General features: G+C 41.0%; 1 protein-coding gene across 1 annotated transcript in view; it reads left to right on the forward strand.

The window, feature by feature from the left end:
• Positions 1 to 5,448: 5,448 nt before the first annotated feature.
• ANXA13 (annexin A13) overlaps positions 5,449 to 16,930 on the forward strand; it is a gene marked incomplete at both ends in the record, with an annotated part of 53,465 nt that continues 41,983 nt past the window's right edge. The window contains 2 exons of the mRNA XM_084229754.1: positions 5,449 to 5,463; positions 7,811 to 7,933. Coding sequence (XP_084085880.1) covers positions 5,449 to 5,463; positions 7,811 to 7,933 — 138 coding nt within the window. The remainder of the gene's footprint in view (positions 5,464 to 7,810; positions 7,934 to 16,930) is intronic.

Raw genomic sequence — 16,930 nt, forward strand, 5'->3', positions numbered from 1 at the left:
TGTCCCCAAAGTGCCAAACTTTTAACTTGCTCTTTTCAAGGACATGATAAATTTAAAAGCATGATTAAAAGGAGGATATTTAAAAATGAAGCTCCAGCAATAAATGAAGCCATTGTATCTAAACTACAACTTAAATTCCTTGTAATGTTTGATGCCATTAAAATGAAATAATACTTTGAAAATAATAATAAAATATATTCAGTGAGCCTTAAAAAAAGAATTCTGTCTCTAAAAGTTGTCTTCACTGCCAGGAGCGGTTAGGAAGGCTTAGTCACTTGTTTGCAAGTGATGTGTAACTTTCAGCACTTCACCCTTTTGGCAGTTCCATGTTCTAAGTCATATTGGTCACCAGGCAATTTATTAGCTTCCTGTTCTGTTAATTATTTATTGCTTATCACTATGCATGACTTACAGTGCAATTTTCTATCTCTCTTTAAAGATAGTTTGAGAATTTTCATAAGACCTGAAAGGCAGGCTGTAAAAAGATTTTTCTGGAACTGCATTCTCTGGTCTACCTTTACCAGGTGCAGAGCATCAAATAAAGCTTAATCAGACTCCTGAGGGGGAGCCCACACATGTTGTGTTCTGGGGAGAGCCAAGGACCTCAGAACAAATAACTTTCAACATGTACCTTCTTTATAAAAGTTCAGGTCTTAAAGTCAGCCAGTAACATAGAGCCAAAATGTGGGGGAGTTCAAAAGACCAGGGACACTTATCTCAGGCATCTTAGTCAGCATGTATCCTTGTAAAGTAAAATTTTATTCATAACAAAGTACAGGCTTTAAGAGGCTGTAAAAGTAATAGTCTTTAAATGGGAAACTCGCATCTTGCTATGGATGCTGTGCCACCCAGCATCGCGACACAAAACATCAGAAATAAAATGATTCTTTTGCACATGAACGCAGGCAAGGCTGAACTTAGGCAAATTTTTGGAACAATGAAATGTATTTCATCAATGTTAATGAGCTTTAATAAGAAAGGGCCAAATGACCTGTTCCACGTGGAATCTTAGAATCAAAGTAGCCTTAAGATGGAAAGAACCTTACAAGGATGATCATGGAGATTATCCCAAAGCATTTCTTTTCTTTTTTTTTGGCCGGGGGGGGGGGGGGACCCTCGCCGGTGGCTGGGGATTGAACCGGCGCTGCAGAGGCTGAGGGCAGCCTCGCAACCCAGCGCTCAACCGCTGCACCATCAGGGGAGGCCCATTCCCAAAGCATTTCTAAGTAAAAATTATATTAAATGCAAATTATACAGCATAATGCATTTTTGTGAGATTCATAGCAACTGATGATTTTTTTTTTTTAGATGTTCTATTAGTATCCCAGAGCTGCTATAACAAAGTACCACAAATTGGATACAATTGAAATTTATTGTCTCACAATTTTGGAAGTTTTAAGCCCAAAATCAAGTGTTGGTGGGACCATTCTTCCTCTAAAACCTGGAAGGGAGAACTCTTCTTGGGATCTTGCTGGATTTAGTGGTGGACATTAGTCCTTGGTGATGCTTGGTTTGCAGCTGAATGACTCGAATCTCTGTTTTTCTCACCATATGATCTTGTCCTTGCTTGTCTGTCCTGACATGGCATTTTCCTTTTCTAACAAAGGCACCAGTTTTAAGAAGTTCAGGTCCACCCTAATGGCCTCATCTTCACTTGGCTATGTCTGCAAAGGTCCTATTTCCTAATAAAGTCACAGTCACAGGTACTAAGGATTAGGACCTCAACATGTATTTGGGGGTACGCTCTAACCCATAGCTGATGTATAAATAACTTTTTTGGAGAAGAGTTAAAATTTAACCATGGTGGGCAATAAAAAGGGTGAGATTCATATATACTTGCTATTGAGACTCACAATGGTAGAAGGAGGTTTGGACTTGCCTGGCATCAGGACTTTGAGAACCACCAACATGCAAGAATGTAAAGGAACAGGTTCAGTCAAGCACAGGAAGATACTAGGCAGCTACTGTAATAATTTAGAGTCATTAGACATGTATATGACACACAAAAAAACAAACCCTCCCATCTTTCTGCTTGTGCCTACTTCCCCACATCATGTCTTCCCTCTCTTCTTTGCCAGGAAGTTCCTCTTCTCCCCTCTCAGACCCCTCTGGGTCTCCAACCAAGATTTCCTCCCAGAAATGGCACGTGGTCCCAGGAATTCCCTTTCCTGTCCTCAAGCTACTCTTACTTGAATTATCCCAGCTACTCTCCACTACCTATCCAGTTGCAGAAGGAGACAAGGGGGAAATGACACTGGGAATTGTTTTGTTTTGGCCAAATCCAAACTTGCTTACGAGTAAATTAAATAGTCAAGAGGTGGCTATGGTGGTCGTGACCTAGAAAAATAAAAAGGTGTGTCAGCTTCTTACTTAGTCGCCAAGCTTTCTATCTTTCACATTCTGAGCCATAAACTATATTTCATCTTAAACGATGCATATCAGTAACATGGCACCTTCGCCAGAACATATCTCCATCAAAATGTCCTGTTCCTCTTGAACTTTGAGCTTCAACAACCTGGGGCAGGAAAGGGCGGAGGAGAGAGAGAGACATCACAAACGAAGCTCTCTGGGTGGGGGATGGTCAGTGACGCAGAAATTGTTGTAAAGCAGAGGTGAGCCAGGGAGGATTTGGCCCTGAGAATAAAGGCAGTGGCCTCTAGAGCACTAAAAAGTAATGGTGAATGATCAAAGTGTTCGTCATTAACTAACTGTCTTGCCCCTATTTGTCACTGTCAGCTCCTGGAGTAGAGTTTTATCTGCTCACCACTGTAACCCCAGTGCCCAGTGCTTGCCTGGCACACAACAGACTCCCGTCTCTGACCATCTCCTCTAGTTTGCAAATCTCTTTCTTATTTTTGAATCTTATCATAAACTAAGAACATCTGGTCTAGAACAAGTTCTCACCAATGATGGGTTCCTTCTTATCCTTTGGCTCACAGCTTAATGTTTAGCTCCTTGAAGAGCTTTATCTATATAAAGTAAATTACACACACACACACACACACCCCATGTTGGCCTCCCTTATAGCATCCTGCTTATTTTATTCATGGCCAACACACTATTTGTAATTATTTCTCTTATAGCTCCTTTACTTGATGGTAACATCTTGGAGGAGAAATTTTATATTCAGCTTGTGAAATGTGGTAGCCTAAGCAACTAGCCCAACAAAGCATTCAATAGATAAAAAGAAAAAGAAAAATAGAGTGAAAATAGATAATCAGAATTTAATAAACCTATCAGAATTTTACCACTAAGCTATGTGAGATTTTAACATAAAAAAGATCACATCTCAGATGAGAAGGGAAAGGTGAATTATGTAGTAACTACCTAGAGTCAATTGAAAAACCAAAATTAAAGCCAAATTCATCCTTCCTTTCTCTATATAAAAATCAATCCTGAATGTGGCGAAGATGTAGACCTTAAAAAAGACACCATTAAAAGAACTTGAAGAAAATGTAAAAGAAGTTTTAACCATCTTAATACAGAAGTGTTTTTCTAAGCAAGCCAAAGGAGAAAAGATTGATATATCCAAAGTCACAAAATAAAAACCTCTTCATATACTTACTCAAGACGAAATCATAGTAAAAATACAAAAAAAGGAAGGATTAGGGTCAAAATAAGGGGGTGCAATTGCATGGGGAATATAACCAAAATGAAAATGCATACATTGTGCAAAAATGAAAAATGATGTAAGAATAATATAAAATAAAATATTTTAAAAAAGGAAAGTCATCATTATACTTGACAAAGACCTAGATTATATTACGTTGCTACAAATAAATAACAAGAGACAAATAATAACTCAAACTAAAAATAAAGAACATAAAAAAGACCACAGGAAAATGTATACAATTGACATTTAAAGAATGGGAGACATGATTTGACAAATATGAAAAGAAAGTAGTGTAGTTAAACTGTGAGATAACTATTTTTCATCTTTGAAATTCACAGAAATGAAAAAGTTTAATAAGGTTTAGTATTGACCAGTAAGTAGGGAAATGAACACTGGCAGATCATCTTATTGGGATTGTATATGGTTGACCCTTGAACAACATGATTTGAATGTGGGGCTCCACTTAAATGTGACTTTTTTTTCAACCCACAGGTTTGACTTTTCCAGATTCAACCAGCCATGAATGTGAGAAGACTGTTTATAAGGGACTCGAGCATCCATGGATTTCAGTACACTTAGTGGTCCAGAAACCAAACCCCCATTGACATCAAGGACTGCAGTTAAGTTTTGGGAGAGTCAGAAGTTTTACCCAAGTTTTCTACTGCACAGGGGTCAGCACCTCTAAGCACCCGCCACGTCCCCTCTTGTTTGAGCGTCAACTATATTTTACCTTGGCTCATGGTTGGCTCATAGGTTCAACTGATCTTTGATAGTAGTTGAGCAGTTTTATGTCTCTGCAGAGGACAAATTGGCAACATGTATTGGAATTTTAAATGTATGTAATCTTTGACCAGAAATGCCATTCTAAAATTTTACTCTACAGATAAATACACACACATATATGCAAAGGTACATAAAGTGAAGATATTTATGCAAAAAAAACCCCATCAATAGGTGGACTGACAAAAGTAAGGTTTAGTTCATTCCCACAACTGATTAACATGTGCCAAGGTCATCTATTTCTCTAGCATATGAAGTACACAGGTACAGGAACAGAATGTACTATACAAATTCATTTGTTCATGAAAATAATAATAATAATAAAGGCCAGCAATAGATAGATAGATAGATAGATAGATAGATACATAGATACATAGATACATAGATAGATGGTACATACATACATACATACATACATAGACAGGCAGACATAGTTGTTCATGGCTACCATTTTGTCTTCCATTTCTGGAAGAACTTACAAGAAATCTACAGGGGGAACAACTAGGAGGTTAGTAGGCTTACTTTTCATGGTATCTTTTCATATTTTTTTAATGCATCATCTGCACATATTTCATAATTTAAAAACTAGCTAGATCAAGAATAATGTTAGCATAACTCAATGTGGCCTTCAAGAGATTGTGATAATAATAGTGATGTTAGTAAAACAGTAAATTTTCCATTCTTATTCATGTTTTTATTGTTACCAGCTATAAAACGTTAAACAAACACCCATGAGAATAACTCTCAATAATTCAGGGGTGAGACAAGGTTAGCCCTTTCATTGTAAGTAAGTTGTTCAACTTCAAAAGTCTACACTTGATCTATTAATAAATATTGTATTTTAAAAAGATGGTTTCCCAGGCAGCTGGGGGTAGTTTAAGCTAATTTGTAGCCATCGCCACTCCCTACCCATCCCAACAATGTATTCAAATTCAATGCCAAAAGTTACTTATTAAACTCAAGAGATATTATGTCCTGGGAAAACCATTATAAACTGCCCTGTCAGAGAACTGATCCCTTAATGAAGTACGAGCAGCTATCTCAGAAAAACGAAAATGGGCAATCACCATGTAAGTATCTATTGCCTTTTGGAATCCAACAAATTCTTAATTTGGGCCAGCATGCAAAGAAATTTAAACTAGGAAATCATGACTGATACTGTTAAATTTTATCGTGATTACCCTTCAGGGTTGGTTTTGCTATAACTGGCTTTTAAAATGTATTTGGAATATATTTTTGGTCTGTTAGTCAAAAATCTCTTAAGAAGGGCTAAAGAGAAATGTTTTATACAATTTGGTAAATGGTGCCTTGTAGAGAGAAAACGGTTGGAATGTATCTGCAGAATGTGGCTAAGGCAGCTAGTTTGTAGCAAAGTTGCACAAAACTTCACAGACTTCTGAGTTTTGTTTGGAAAAGAGGTTCACATTGAAATATATGAGTAGATCAAGGTTAAAAAAAGAAGTTTGGATTGAAAGGGGAAATATTTTAGTTATTTCTAAACACCATGGAACACCTAGGTGTTTGCAAATATCCATGGAGTTGATATTTTGCCTTTCTTCTGAAATGGCTAGCCTCACGTGAATAGCGTGTCTATAAACCATTCATGATTGAATCAGACGAAAACACCACCAGGTAGAATGAGCCATGCACAAGGCAGGTCTCAGCTGAATCTTGGTTTTTACCTTGATGAGTATGTACAGCTTGACAATATGAATTTTAAGAAGGTTTTGCTACACCTGCTGTTGTTTCCCAGGAAAGGGTGATTCGTGGTGTGTACACCGGGAGCCAAGAGAGTAACACTCCAAAATTTTCAGTAAACTTTGTTGATCGGGTTTCTTTTTCCCTTTTGCTATAAGTTTAACTCACACTCGGATATTCACAAATCTACAAACAGCTTCCCTATGAAGCATGGTTTTAAAAATGACCTGTGAATAACAAGTGAGTCATGATGAAGAGACTCCCCTTCAGTAAATCTTTCAGAGAAACACAAACTTAAGATGCTTTAAGATGCTTCTGACAGAGGCAGAGGATCCCAGGAATAACCAGTGACCCTGTAGGGTAAGGAAAAATGTCAGGCTTTTCTGCCCTCCCACCATCAGGATAGATGATGGATCCCTGCGGTCCTGAATGCATGCCTGATGGCGGCACCTGGAGTAGGGTGTGGGCATAGGTAGATGGGATTCACCTGGGCTGAGACTGTGCTTTTAAGGGTGGCGTCTCGGGGACGCCAGCAGAAGCTAAAAGAGAAGCCAAGAGCAGAGAAGCAGAGAGAAGGCCGGAGAGCCCAAAAAGAGTAAAGACTTGCTGGGGGCTGGGAGACCTGCCAGCCTCCCGGCCCCCCAGCACCCCTGCCTGCCGTGTACCTGGTAAATCCCAATAAAAACCTGCAAAAACCACTGAGGACTCTGACTCCTCCTTTACCGGGTCTGCTGGATCATAGAAAACCTACTCAGTGGTCATTCCTGCCCTCTACAGACCCCCACACTAGTTGCTAAGGAAGGACGCTTTTTTTTATCCCTTGAAAGTCAAGTTCACGAGCAGCTGGCCATTGTGAATGGTATCACATTTTTTTGTTGTTGTTAGATTTCCTTAATGCTCTTCTTTTTTTAAAATTAATTAATTTATTTATTTTAAAATAAATTTTATTTTTATATTCCCCATACAATTGCAATCCCCTTATTTTGACCCCAATCCCTCCCCTCTCTGGCCCCTACCCCCCATAGAGTGTCTCTGGTTCATAGTCGTTTGTTGATTTTGATTTTCACTTTCTTATAGTTATTCTTTTTCCTGGTCCCTTATTTAAGTTTTCTAGATTCCTGCTATGAGTGAGACCATCCGGTATTTTTCTTTTTCTTTCTGGCTTATTTCGCTGAGCATGATCCCTTCCAGCGCCATCCATGTTGCTGCAAATTGCATGTGTTTATCTTTTTTGAATGTTGAGTAATATTCCATGGTGTATATGTACCACATCTTCTTGATCCAGTCATCTATTTTTGGGCATTTGGGTTGTTTCCATAGCTTAGCTATTGTAAACAGTGCTGCTATAAACATAGGGGTGCAGGTGCTCTTTGGAATTGATGTTTCTGTGTCCTTTGGGTAAATACCTAGGAGTGGAATTGCTGGATCCTATGGAAGCTCTATGTTTAGTGGGTCCAGAAATCTCCACACAGCTCTCCATAGTGGTTGGACCAGTTTGCACTCCCACCAACAGTGCAGGGGAGTTCCTTTTTCTCCTCATCCTCGCCAACAATTGTTGTTGCTAGTTTTTTTAATATGTGCCATTCTCTGGTGTAAGATGGTATCTCATGGTAGTTTTGATTTGCATTTCCCTGATGACAAGTGATGTTGAACAGTTTTTCATATGCCTGTTGGCCATTTGCATTTCCTCTTTTATGTATTTCTGTTTTGACTCCTCAGAGCCAGTCTTATTGCCTCTCAGAAGGCAGTCAACAGCTGCCCAAGGGGAACACCCAACCCTCAGCAGCCGTGCAGCCTCTCAACCACCTGGCAGGGAGTGGAGAGCCAGGGACCCAACAGCCTGTAAGCACTTTATTTTCCCTCCAAATCATAGGTACCAGCAGGCTCTCCTGTGGGCCTGCATTATTAACCAATGGCTTGTCATATTGCATCCTCGACCACCCTGCCTTTGAAAGTGTCCTCACTGGGCATTGCTTCCAAAGAGGCAAAATATTCCCTGGAAACTTGTTTGTTGTGCTATTTACAACTGATATAAAATTTGGCCTGGGGACTCATCTTATGTCCCCAATAGTGTCCCCTTCACAGTGCCTTCGAATGTTGAGCCTGATGCCATGCTATGACATTTTCAAAAATAGCGACAGAAGTGCATGTGCAATTCCAAATAAGGAAATGCAGACTCTTTTTAAAGAGCAAACATTGTCTCCCCAGGATCTCAGTTATTTGCATGAGATCGTGACTTGAATTTGCAGAATTCATAGGTTTGAAACAACACAACCGAAACAAATTTATAGCTTAAATGGAGTAAAATACAAGTTGGTGATGTGCAAAGGTTTGTGACTGATAGAGTGTCACAGACAATGTTATTTTTCAGAGATTAAATGGCTGTGTTCAATGTAAAGATGCCTCTGCTGGCCATAATGAAGTTTCTTTCAAGTTGCAGCATATCTAAACTGTGATGTGGTATGTGACTTAGTCCTCCAGTCATGTGTCTAATCTACTGAGAAAGCTTTGTTTCCAAGACTCCCTGTAATACAGTTGGATCTTCTCTGGCCTCAGCTGCATGATTTTTATAGTAAACTTGCCTTGGTTCTCTGTCCTTTTAGCACTAGTCCAGGACAATGGAGAACATATCTACTAGGTATGCAGACAACCATAAATAGCAACACAAATGAAGGCATTGAAATCATGTGCTAGTCCTTGATCATTTAAAGATCCACAAACTGCCTTAACTTAATGTTTAAGTTTTTCACAGCATCAAATATACTATTTAAAAATTCTTCTAGAAGAGTTTTGGATTTCCCAGAACATGTTCATTGACCAGGGTCCACAAGTAACTCTTTGACAAACACTTCTAAAGTCAATATTGACCAGGAAATTACATTTTCCAAAGTACTATGATATGGAATCCTAAGTAATTCTAAAAACTGAAAATTACTTTTTTGCTTTCCCCAAACCTTATGTCGTTGCTTAACCTTTTTTTTTTTTTTTTTTTGAATGGAAGGCCTCATGTTTGTGAGTCGCCTAAGTAGAGCATAACTCAGATACTGGATTATTATCATTTGCTAAATCACACAGTACTCAGTGTTTGCTTAGCCTGGAGGGCACATCCGTGGAGCACAATGCACTTTCTGTGCAGACAGAAAAATAAGATCACAGAAATATCTGCTTACAGTTTAGCTTAGTGACTCTTCTATTGTGTTTTCAAGAGAATCACTATCTAGAGGAAAATAGAGAATTGAGATAAATGTTAAGATAACTTTGCCATAAGAGGGTGGCTGTAAGGTATGGGCAGGGCACTAGGAAGGGAGCAAGATTTAGAAGAGCCGTGGGTATAGGGGGAAATAACAATCACAAACTCAAGAGGACTGGTGAATTCTGGGACATCATTTCCAAGACTGATGGAGTAGAAAGGCACTTTCAAGACATGAAACGGGCCCAGACAGCTTTGCTACTCAGCACACGATACCTGGGCTGCTAGAAGCATCCAAGTTGCCTGAGTGCTTATTAGAAAAGCACAGTCTTGGGTCCACCCAGGATCTGCACTGTAACAAGATCCTCAAGTGATTTTGAATTAAGGAATCGCTGAACTGAGGACAAGCCCTCCAGCTTGGCTCCACATTGGAAGCACCTGATGAGTTCTAAACCCACCAATACCCTAACCTTGCTCTCAAAGAGTCTGAATTGATTGACCTGAGCACTGGCATTTGTAGATGTTCCTCAGGTGACATGACTGCACAGCAGTTTAAGAAACGTGACCTGGAACCCATCTCTCCTTACAGGACAGTTCAGCGCATTGCTCATCGAAGTAGTTGTCAAAGTGAATGCCCATAAATGAAAACTGACCTATAAATGTTAGGACATCTGCTCAGTGCCCAGCCATGGTGTTTGTGAACTCCCATGTTTACAACTTGCTTGTGCCAATATTTAGCCAATGTAATAATTGTCTAAAATGGAGCACAGTTTTAGACCTGTAGCAGGTGAGCTCAGATGAGTTGGATTGGGACCATTTAGAAGCTACTTGACAGGTAGGAAGAGGGCTAGAATCCTGAGAAAATGAAGCAGTGGAGGCAGATAGAAAAAATGCCTGGGAATTTGGGATAAACGTTAAGTCTGGTTTGAACCAGGAGTGTGCATTCAACTATGATCCCCAAACCCAAAGAACCTTGGTGAGCCCCAAACCCCTTGTTTCTGCTAGACCATGCAGTCTCTAATCAGGAAATCCTTCCTCCTAAAAAGCTAGCCCTTCAGAATACCCCTGGAGCATAAGAGAGAACAAAGAGGGTTAGCGCAAAGCTTACCTTCTACTTTGAAAAACAAGTCTCCCATTCAAAGTTTAGCTACATTGTAGACACATTATACAGTCTGGGCTTTGGGGGTTTCTTATCTATAGTAGATAAATCATTTTTAAGGAAGTGGAGGGAAAGGTTGCCAAGGACAAATATACTAACAGGAAAAACATGTAAACTGAAAAAAAAAAAGACACAAGAACCAAATCCATAGGCGCCTGCGGCCACTTCCTGCAGGCAATGGAATCTTGGCTGCTCTGCTCTTCCTCCCAGGGATCATCATCAGCACAGCTAGAGGTTTAAAGAGGGCCTCAGGATTCTACTAAGAATCCCAAATACATTTCATCCTCACAACAATTCTATGAGGGATATGCTATTATTATCCCCCCTTTTAAATATGGGGAAAATAAAGCAAAGAGGAGTCAGCTAATTGTCCAAGGTTGATAAGAAACGAAGCATGGATTTGGATTTAGTTAGAAGTTTTTTTACTTTGGTTCAATAAAGTGTCACACCTGCTAGAAGCGGGTATTAATGCATATAAGAACTGGGGTGTGGGCCAGAGATGCTGGGTGGAGAGGGTGAGAGGCTTCACCAGAGACAGAGTGTGGAGCAGAACAGGCAGGCTGACTATACACTGCTGAGGGGAGCAGCGGGCGAAACAGGAGGGGTCTGCTGCGCTATGTGGTTAGCTCCCTGGCCTGGGATCGATGTTGTGCTGCAGTGGCTGCAGATAGCTTCATAGTGCTGAGACTTAACCCCTTGCACCACCAGGGAGGCCCTCCTAAATGAGTCTTAATTAAACCAATGCTTTGCCCAGCTGCATTCTAAATCTCTATAACCAGTCACATTGGGTGGGTAAGTTCCTAGCATCTGAATTTAAAACTCTCCAGGTGGTTCTAATGTCTCCAAAGTTGAGAACCATGGGTCTAATGTCAGATAATCTTGTATTGTGGTTCCCAGATATAGGCCTCAGACCAGCATCATTGGTATAACCCAAAATTTTGTTAGGAATGAAAATTATTCAACTCCACCCCAGATCTACTGAACCAGAAACTCTGGGGGTAGGACCCAGAAACTGCCTTCATTATTCCTCCAGGTGATTCTGAAGTTCATTTAAATGGGAGAGCCACTATTGGGCCAAAAGCCTCGCATGGACCCAAACCAGAGCTGTGCCCCAGCTTTTACTAGGCAGCACCCCCACTGCTCAGCCTACAGAGATGCCAGATGATAGTGTTTAAAGCCTACAGCCACATGCCCCCTCCCCAGGCCTCTTGCACAGAATGCAACCCCGAGAACTGTGCCCCTTCTGTTCCTCCCACCCGCCCCAGGCTGCCCTCTCCTACCTCCCTCCCTGGACAGAGCCTGAACAAGCAGCAGAGAGGTAGGGAGCCCCTCTCCAGCCTCAGTGAGTCCAACATTCTCTTTTAGAGAAACTACCATGCATGTTCTACAGACACAAAGAGGAATAATATAAAAGACCATAGTCCATGCCCTCAAAGTAGCTCACCATCTGCAGGCAGGCCAACAAATAAATAATTACAATGACATGTGATGGAGGCACTAAGGGAAGCATGTCCACCACTACAAAGCATAGAAGTTGGACAGTGGGGAGTGATTCTGGGCAGGAGAAATGAGCAGAGGAGGATTCCTACATGCAAAGGGGCATTCTTTGCAGAGCAGAAGCTTGTGCCATGAGGCACAGAAGCTGGTGGTGCTGGCACGTAGAGCTTGCCAAGCACTGGGCACATTGCACAGCGATGGCTGTGGGGGCCTACCCTCTCCCCCAGCCTGTGAGCTTCTGCAGGGCAGACACTGCTGCATCCCTGGGATTTGACACAGAACCTGAGCTCCATACATATTTTTGATAGAAAGATCAATGAGCAGGAAGTGGTGACAGGAGATAAGATTAGCCAGGTTCTCAAGAGTGAGACCCAAAGGCCCCGAATGCTGTGCAAAGTGTATTGGTTTGCTGGGGCTTCTTCGTGAACTGCAAACTGGAAGACTAAAAACAATGGAAATTTATTCTCTCAAGTAAGTTTGAGAGTCATGGACTTCCTCCCTGGACCAACGGGGTGGTCAGGGTTGGCCTTACATATCCTTGGGATGGGGGGGGGGTATTGCTTTACCAGTATTCCTTTGTTCTAGCTGTTATTTTATTAATGGTACTTTGACTACAAGTATTACTACTACTATTCTTGGATGGACTGAAATACAATGAGAACGAAAACTTGAAAATCAGACAGAAAGGCAGTACATGAATTCACTTTTCTGCTGATGGAGGTTTGAATGTTTGTGGTGGGGATGAAAAGGAAGACAAAAATGTTAAAAGGAATTCTAAAGAAAAAAATGAATAGGAATTCTAAAGAAAATAATGAATAGGTTTGGATCAAATATATATTTAAACTCTATTACGCAGGAAAGAATAGCATTCATTGTTTTGATTCTGATTGAGACAGAAATTTGCTCAAAGCAAAATTAGCTATTTCACCCTGTTTCCTTTTCAGCAAATCAGAACTTGTCCACATACTCTTGGTTATGCCTTACACACACCATTCAATGCTGTCACAGTCCAGTTCATTCCCGACTGTTTTCTCTTCTCAATTCCATCTGCCCACTTATCACTGACTCTTGAGGATCTCAGAGTACACTAGCTAGCTTCTTTTTTTCCTGCAAGCAATGAATCCCAAGTTCATACTCTCATTGAGTTGGCAAAGAAACAGCCTTTGGCAATAGAAAAAGGAAATGGATAATTCTTTTCTAATGAGAAAAGTGCTTCATTTTTCATAACTCTTGAAGGCATGTTTCCTTTCATGCTTGAGAAATAGCCATCATCACCCCACAGCCACCCTATCCTCCAAGTTCACTTGTGTTGAGGCAATACAGCAGTAATTGGATATCTGGAAGTTTAACACTCTTCAGAGGTCTCTAACTCCCAAAACAATCTATGTACAGTCTCAAAGCAGACAGTTATTTCCCCCAGATCACAAAATCTTGTTTCCAGACAATGCATGTTTTTCTGCCACTAACTGAAACTGAGTTCTCCAGCCCAACATATTACTAAAGGGCTCCTAAGAATAATCAATCAAGGCTAAAATGCCCACAATTGTGATACAGAAAATGGAGCAGGATGGTCTCCCTGGTGGTGCAAAGGGTTAAGACTCAACCTATGAAGCTATCTGTAGCCTCTGTAGCATGAGTTCGATCCCCCAACTGGCCATGGAGCAACCCACATGGTGCAGCAGACCTCTCCTGCCGCGCCCACTGCTCCCCTCAGCAGTGTATTTCAGTCAATCTGCCTGTTCTGTTCCCTGCTCTGTCTCTGGAGGATCCTCTCAGTGCCCACACCTGTGGCCTGTACCCCGGTTCTTGTATGTATAAATAAATGAAAGAGAGAGAGAGAGAGAGAGAGAGAGAGAGAGAGAGAGAGAAAATGGAGCAGGAGGTGATGACAGGCTTCTCATTTTGGACCAACTTTAATTCAAACTCTTCCTCCCAGTCACCTTAGCCCAGTACTCACCTTTCAGATTTGTCATCTATGTTACTTATAAAAAAAATTAAAAGAAGCGATCAAAGCTCACTTCCAACCTTTGTTCTCTGTTCTGGGGACTTTGCTATGTGCCAGTTTGCCACCAGAAGCTCAGTCTTTTCAACTCAACTCCTTTTTAAATAGCATGTTGACTGACGTGTGACAACCATCAGGCCAATGTGGTGGACATTTAGTTCATTAGATCTTGGCATTATTGACACTTGAGGGTGGCTAATTCTTTGTTGGAGGAGGATATTCTTTGCCTTGTAGGGTGTTCAGCCAAATCCCTGGCCTCTACGACTAGATGCCAGTAATACTCCCCTATTTGTGACAACAAAAACATCCCTACACATTGCCAATTCTTCCTAGGGAGGCAAATTCACTCCTGGTTGATTGAGAATCATTTCATTAGCCATAGACCTTAGACAGAAAACAAGGGATGGGGCAGATGTCCTCCAAATATCTTTGAGTGGCTGAATGTCCACCAGCAACTCTGCATTCTTACTCAGGCATCCCTCATTCTGATTGTCTCTTTTGCAACAGGGGAAAAGCTAACTCATCTTAAAGATTAACACTTGTTCTCCCATTGATAATAACAGCAGCTGAGAGGGAGTAGGATATGCCCTCCCCAAAAGGCCGTTAGCCAATTAAGTAACAGCCACAGTGGGAACTAAAGAAGGGGTTGAAGTTTGGTGGGCCATACAACCTGGTTGCAACTGGCACTATAGACTGAATCAGCCATCAACCAAATGTAAATAGGTGAATTGGCAAGTTCTAATAAAACTTTATTTATAAAATATTTATAGGTGACAGGCCAGATTTAGCCTGCAGTTCGTAGTTTGTCAACCCTGGGTTGGAAGAGTGTAAAAAACATATTCTCACCAAGCAAAGACTGACTCCATAAATTGACTCCAAAAATTTAAAAAGGAATTCATTTTCCAGGTGCAAGTCCAATGGACATTAATACCTTCAATGCGCTGTGACTCTTTCATGTTGAAAAAAATCCAAGGTTGAATTGCTGCGCGGACCACCACAGCAGTAGACGATGAGGCCACCTCAGGGTTGAGAGAAGCGTGCAGGGTGGTCAGGGCGTCGGTGAAAGAAATGACAAACAGACACACTTCAAGAGTGAAAATCTGAGTGTAATTTTCTTTGAGTTTGTGACCAGTATATATATGTTTTCCAAAAGCACAGGAATGAATATCAAAGAAATTAGCTTGCTCATGGGCTCAGTCTATCACCATCAGGGAGGTGATCTACATAACAAACAATGACCATTATAGAAGAAAGAAGGAAGTTTAGAAAGACAGATAAGGGATTAAAGTTTGTAGTTCTGGAAAGACGGGATAAGATTTTTAGCATTTTTGTGGTTCTTGGTGGTCGTTATTTTTTGATAAGCTTCTGTCTTTTCAGGGAACTTCCGCTGAACTTTCTCTGCTTCAGGGTGTTATGCTGTTCTTCCCCTGCGCGCAGGTTGTCCAGCCGGACCTAGGGACTGTGGCGAAAGCCATTTCTAAAGATCACTGCAGGGGGAGGTGCAGCATTGAATGTCTATTGTAAAAATCTACAGTAAATCTCCCTTTATTTTTTCCTGCTTGGATAAAATCTAGGATTTCTTACCTACATAACCCCTCAGTACAATTTTAAGTTATTTTTCCTCTTGATTCACCAATCAAGGTATTGTTATACCAAAGGGAAAGATTCTAATCTTTGTCAGACCATTGGTTCTCGACATTGGCTGCACATTAGAATTATCTGGAGAGTTTTAAAAATATGTGCACCTGGTAGATACCTGAATCTCAGAGGTTCTGAGTTGAGAGTGTAACAGGGTGGTCCCCAGGAAAGGGGGAGGTTCCAGGTTCCCTGCCCCACCCAAGGAAGGGTGGAGCTGAGCAGGAAGAGAAGCTGAAGAAGAGACTGAGGAAGGAAGCAGGATGGAGCCAGGAGACCTGGAGGAGGCGCATGGAGCCTAGAGACACGTAAAGAAACTGTGCTTGTCTTTTGGTCGTGGACTGGGTGACACAGATGTGGGTGAGACCCGTGGAGAGGTGACCATGGCAGCTTTTATCTTGATGTTGATTTTGCTCTTTTCCTTCCGGGCTTGTCTGGTTGTTTGTGACCCTTTTCTGTGGGTCCCCACTGGAAGATGCTTTAGACTTGTAGCAGGCTTTGGGGCCTTGTTCTGGACCGATCCCATATGGATGGACTTTTACCCACGAGGGGACGGGTAACTTTGGGTGCTTCATTTAGAAACTAGACTCTTTGCCTTACCTGTATTGTTTCCTAGTTTTATTAAAGTTCCTTTTCATTAAAGTCTCCTATGTTTTGTGTTGATGCGGCGGATGGCAGAACCCACTTAGAATAGACAGGTTTGCGGGGTTTGGGCTGCCCCTCTTCCTGTCCTACAACAAGAGGACCAGGATGGAATTGAGTTATTTGTGTGTATTTAAACATCTCACGTAATCCTGATGTGACTCCAGGAAGAAAGGCTTCTGATTTATTTATTTTTTTTTAGGACCTCTTCCCCAGAGTCCATTATTTCCTCCACAGATCTTAACTCTAAGACACCCAAACTTAATTTAGCTCCACTATTCCATACTGGAAATTCTCAGGTCTTTCATTTGTGTCCTGTTTTTCCTCCTGGTATAACCTAGTTGAGCTTGTCCAGATACCCTGGTTAGGTTTACTGCACCTCTTTTTATTCTCTCTGCTTCATAACCCTAGAAAGCTTGGCATTGTTCTCAGCTCGAGGTGTCCAACTGGATAAGCTTCCTCTTCCTCATAGCTTCCAAATCCCTTTTATCCCAGCTCTATGGAGATAAAATTCATAAATAACATTGTGTACATTTAAGGTATATAATATGCTGAGTTGATTGACTTATATATTGGAAAACAATTACATCTCACCATAGCATGTTAGCATAGCTAACATCTGCATCATGGCACATAATTAACTTTTTTCTTTTGTAGTGAGACTATTTAAAATGTACTCAGGAACATAATACAGTATTACTAATTGTAATCACT

This window comes from Talpa europaea (genome assembly GCF_964194135.1).
Source record: "Talpa europaea genome assembly, chromosome: 3".
Taxonomy (NCBI): Eukaryota; Metazoa; Chordata; class Mammalia; order Eulipotyphla; family Talpidae; genus Talpa; species Talpa europaea.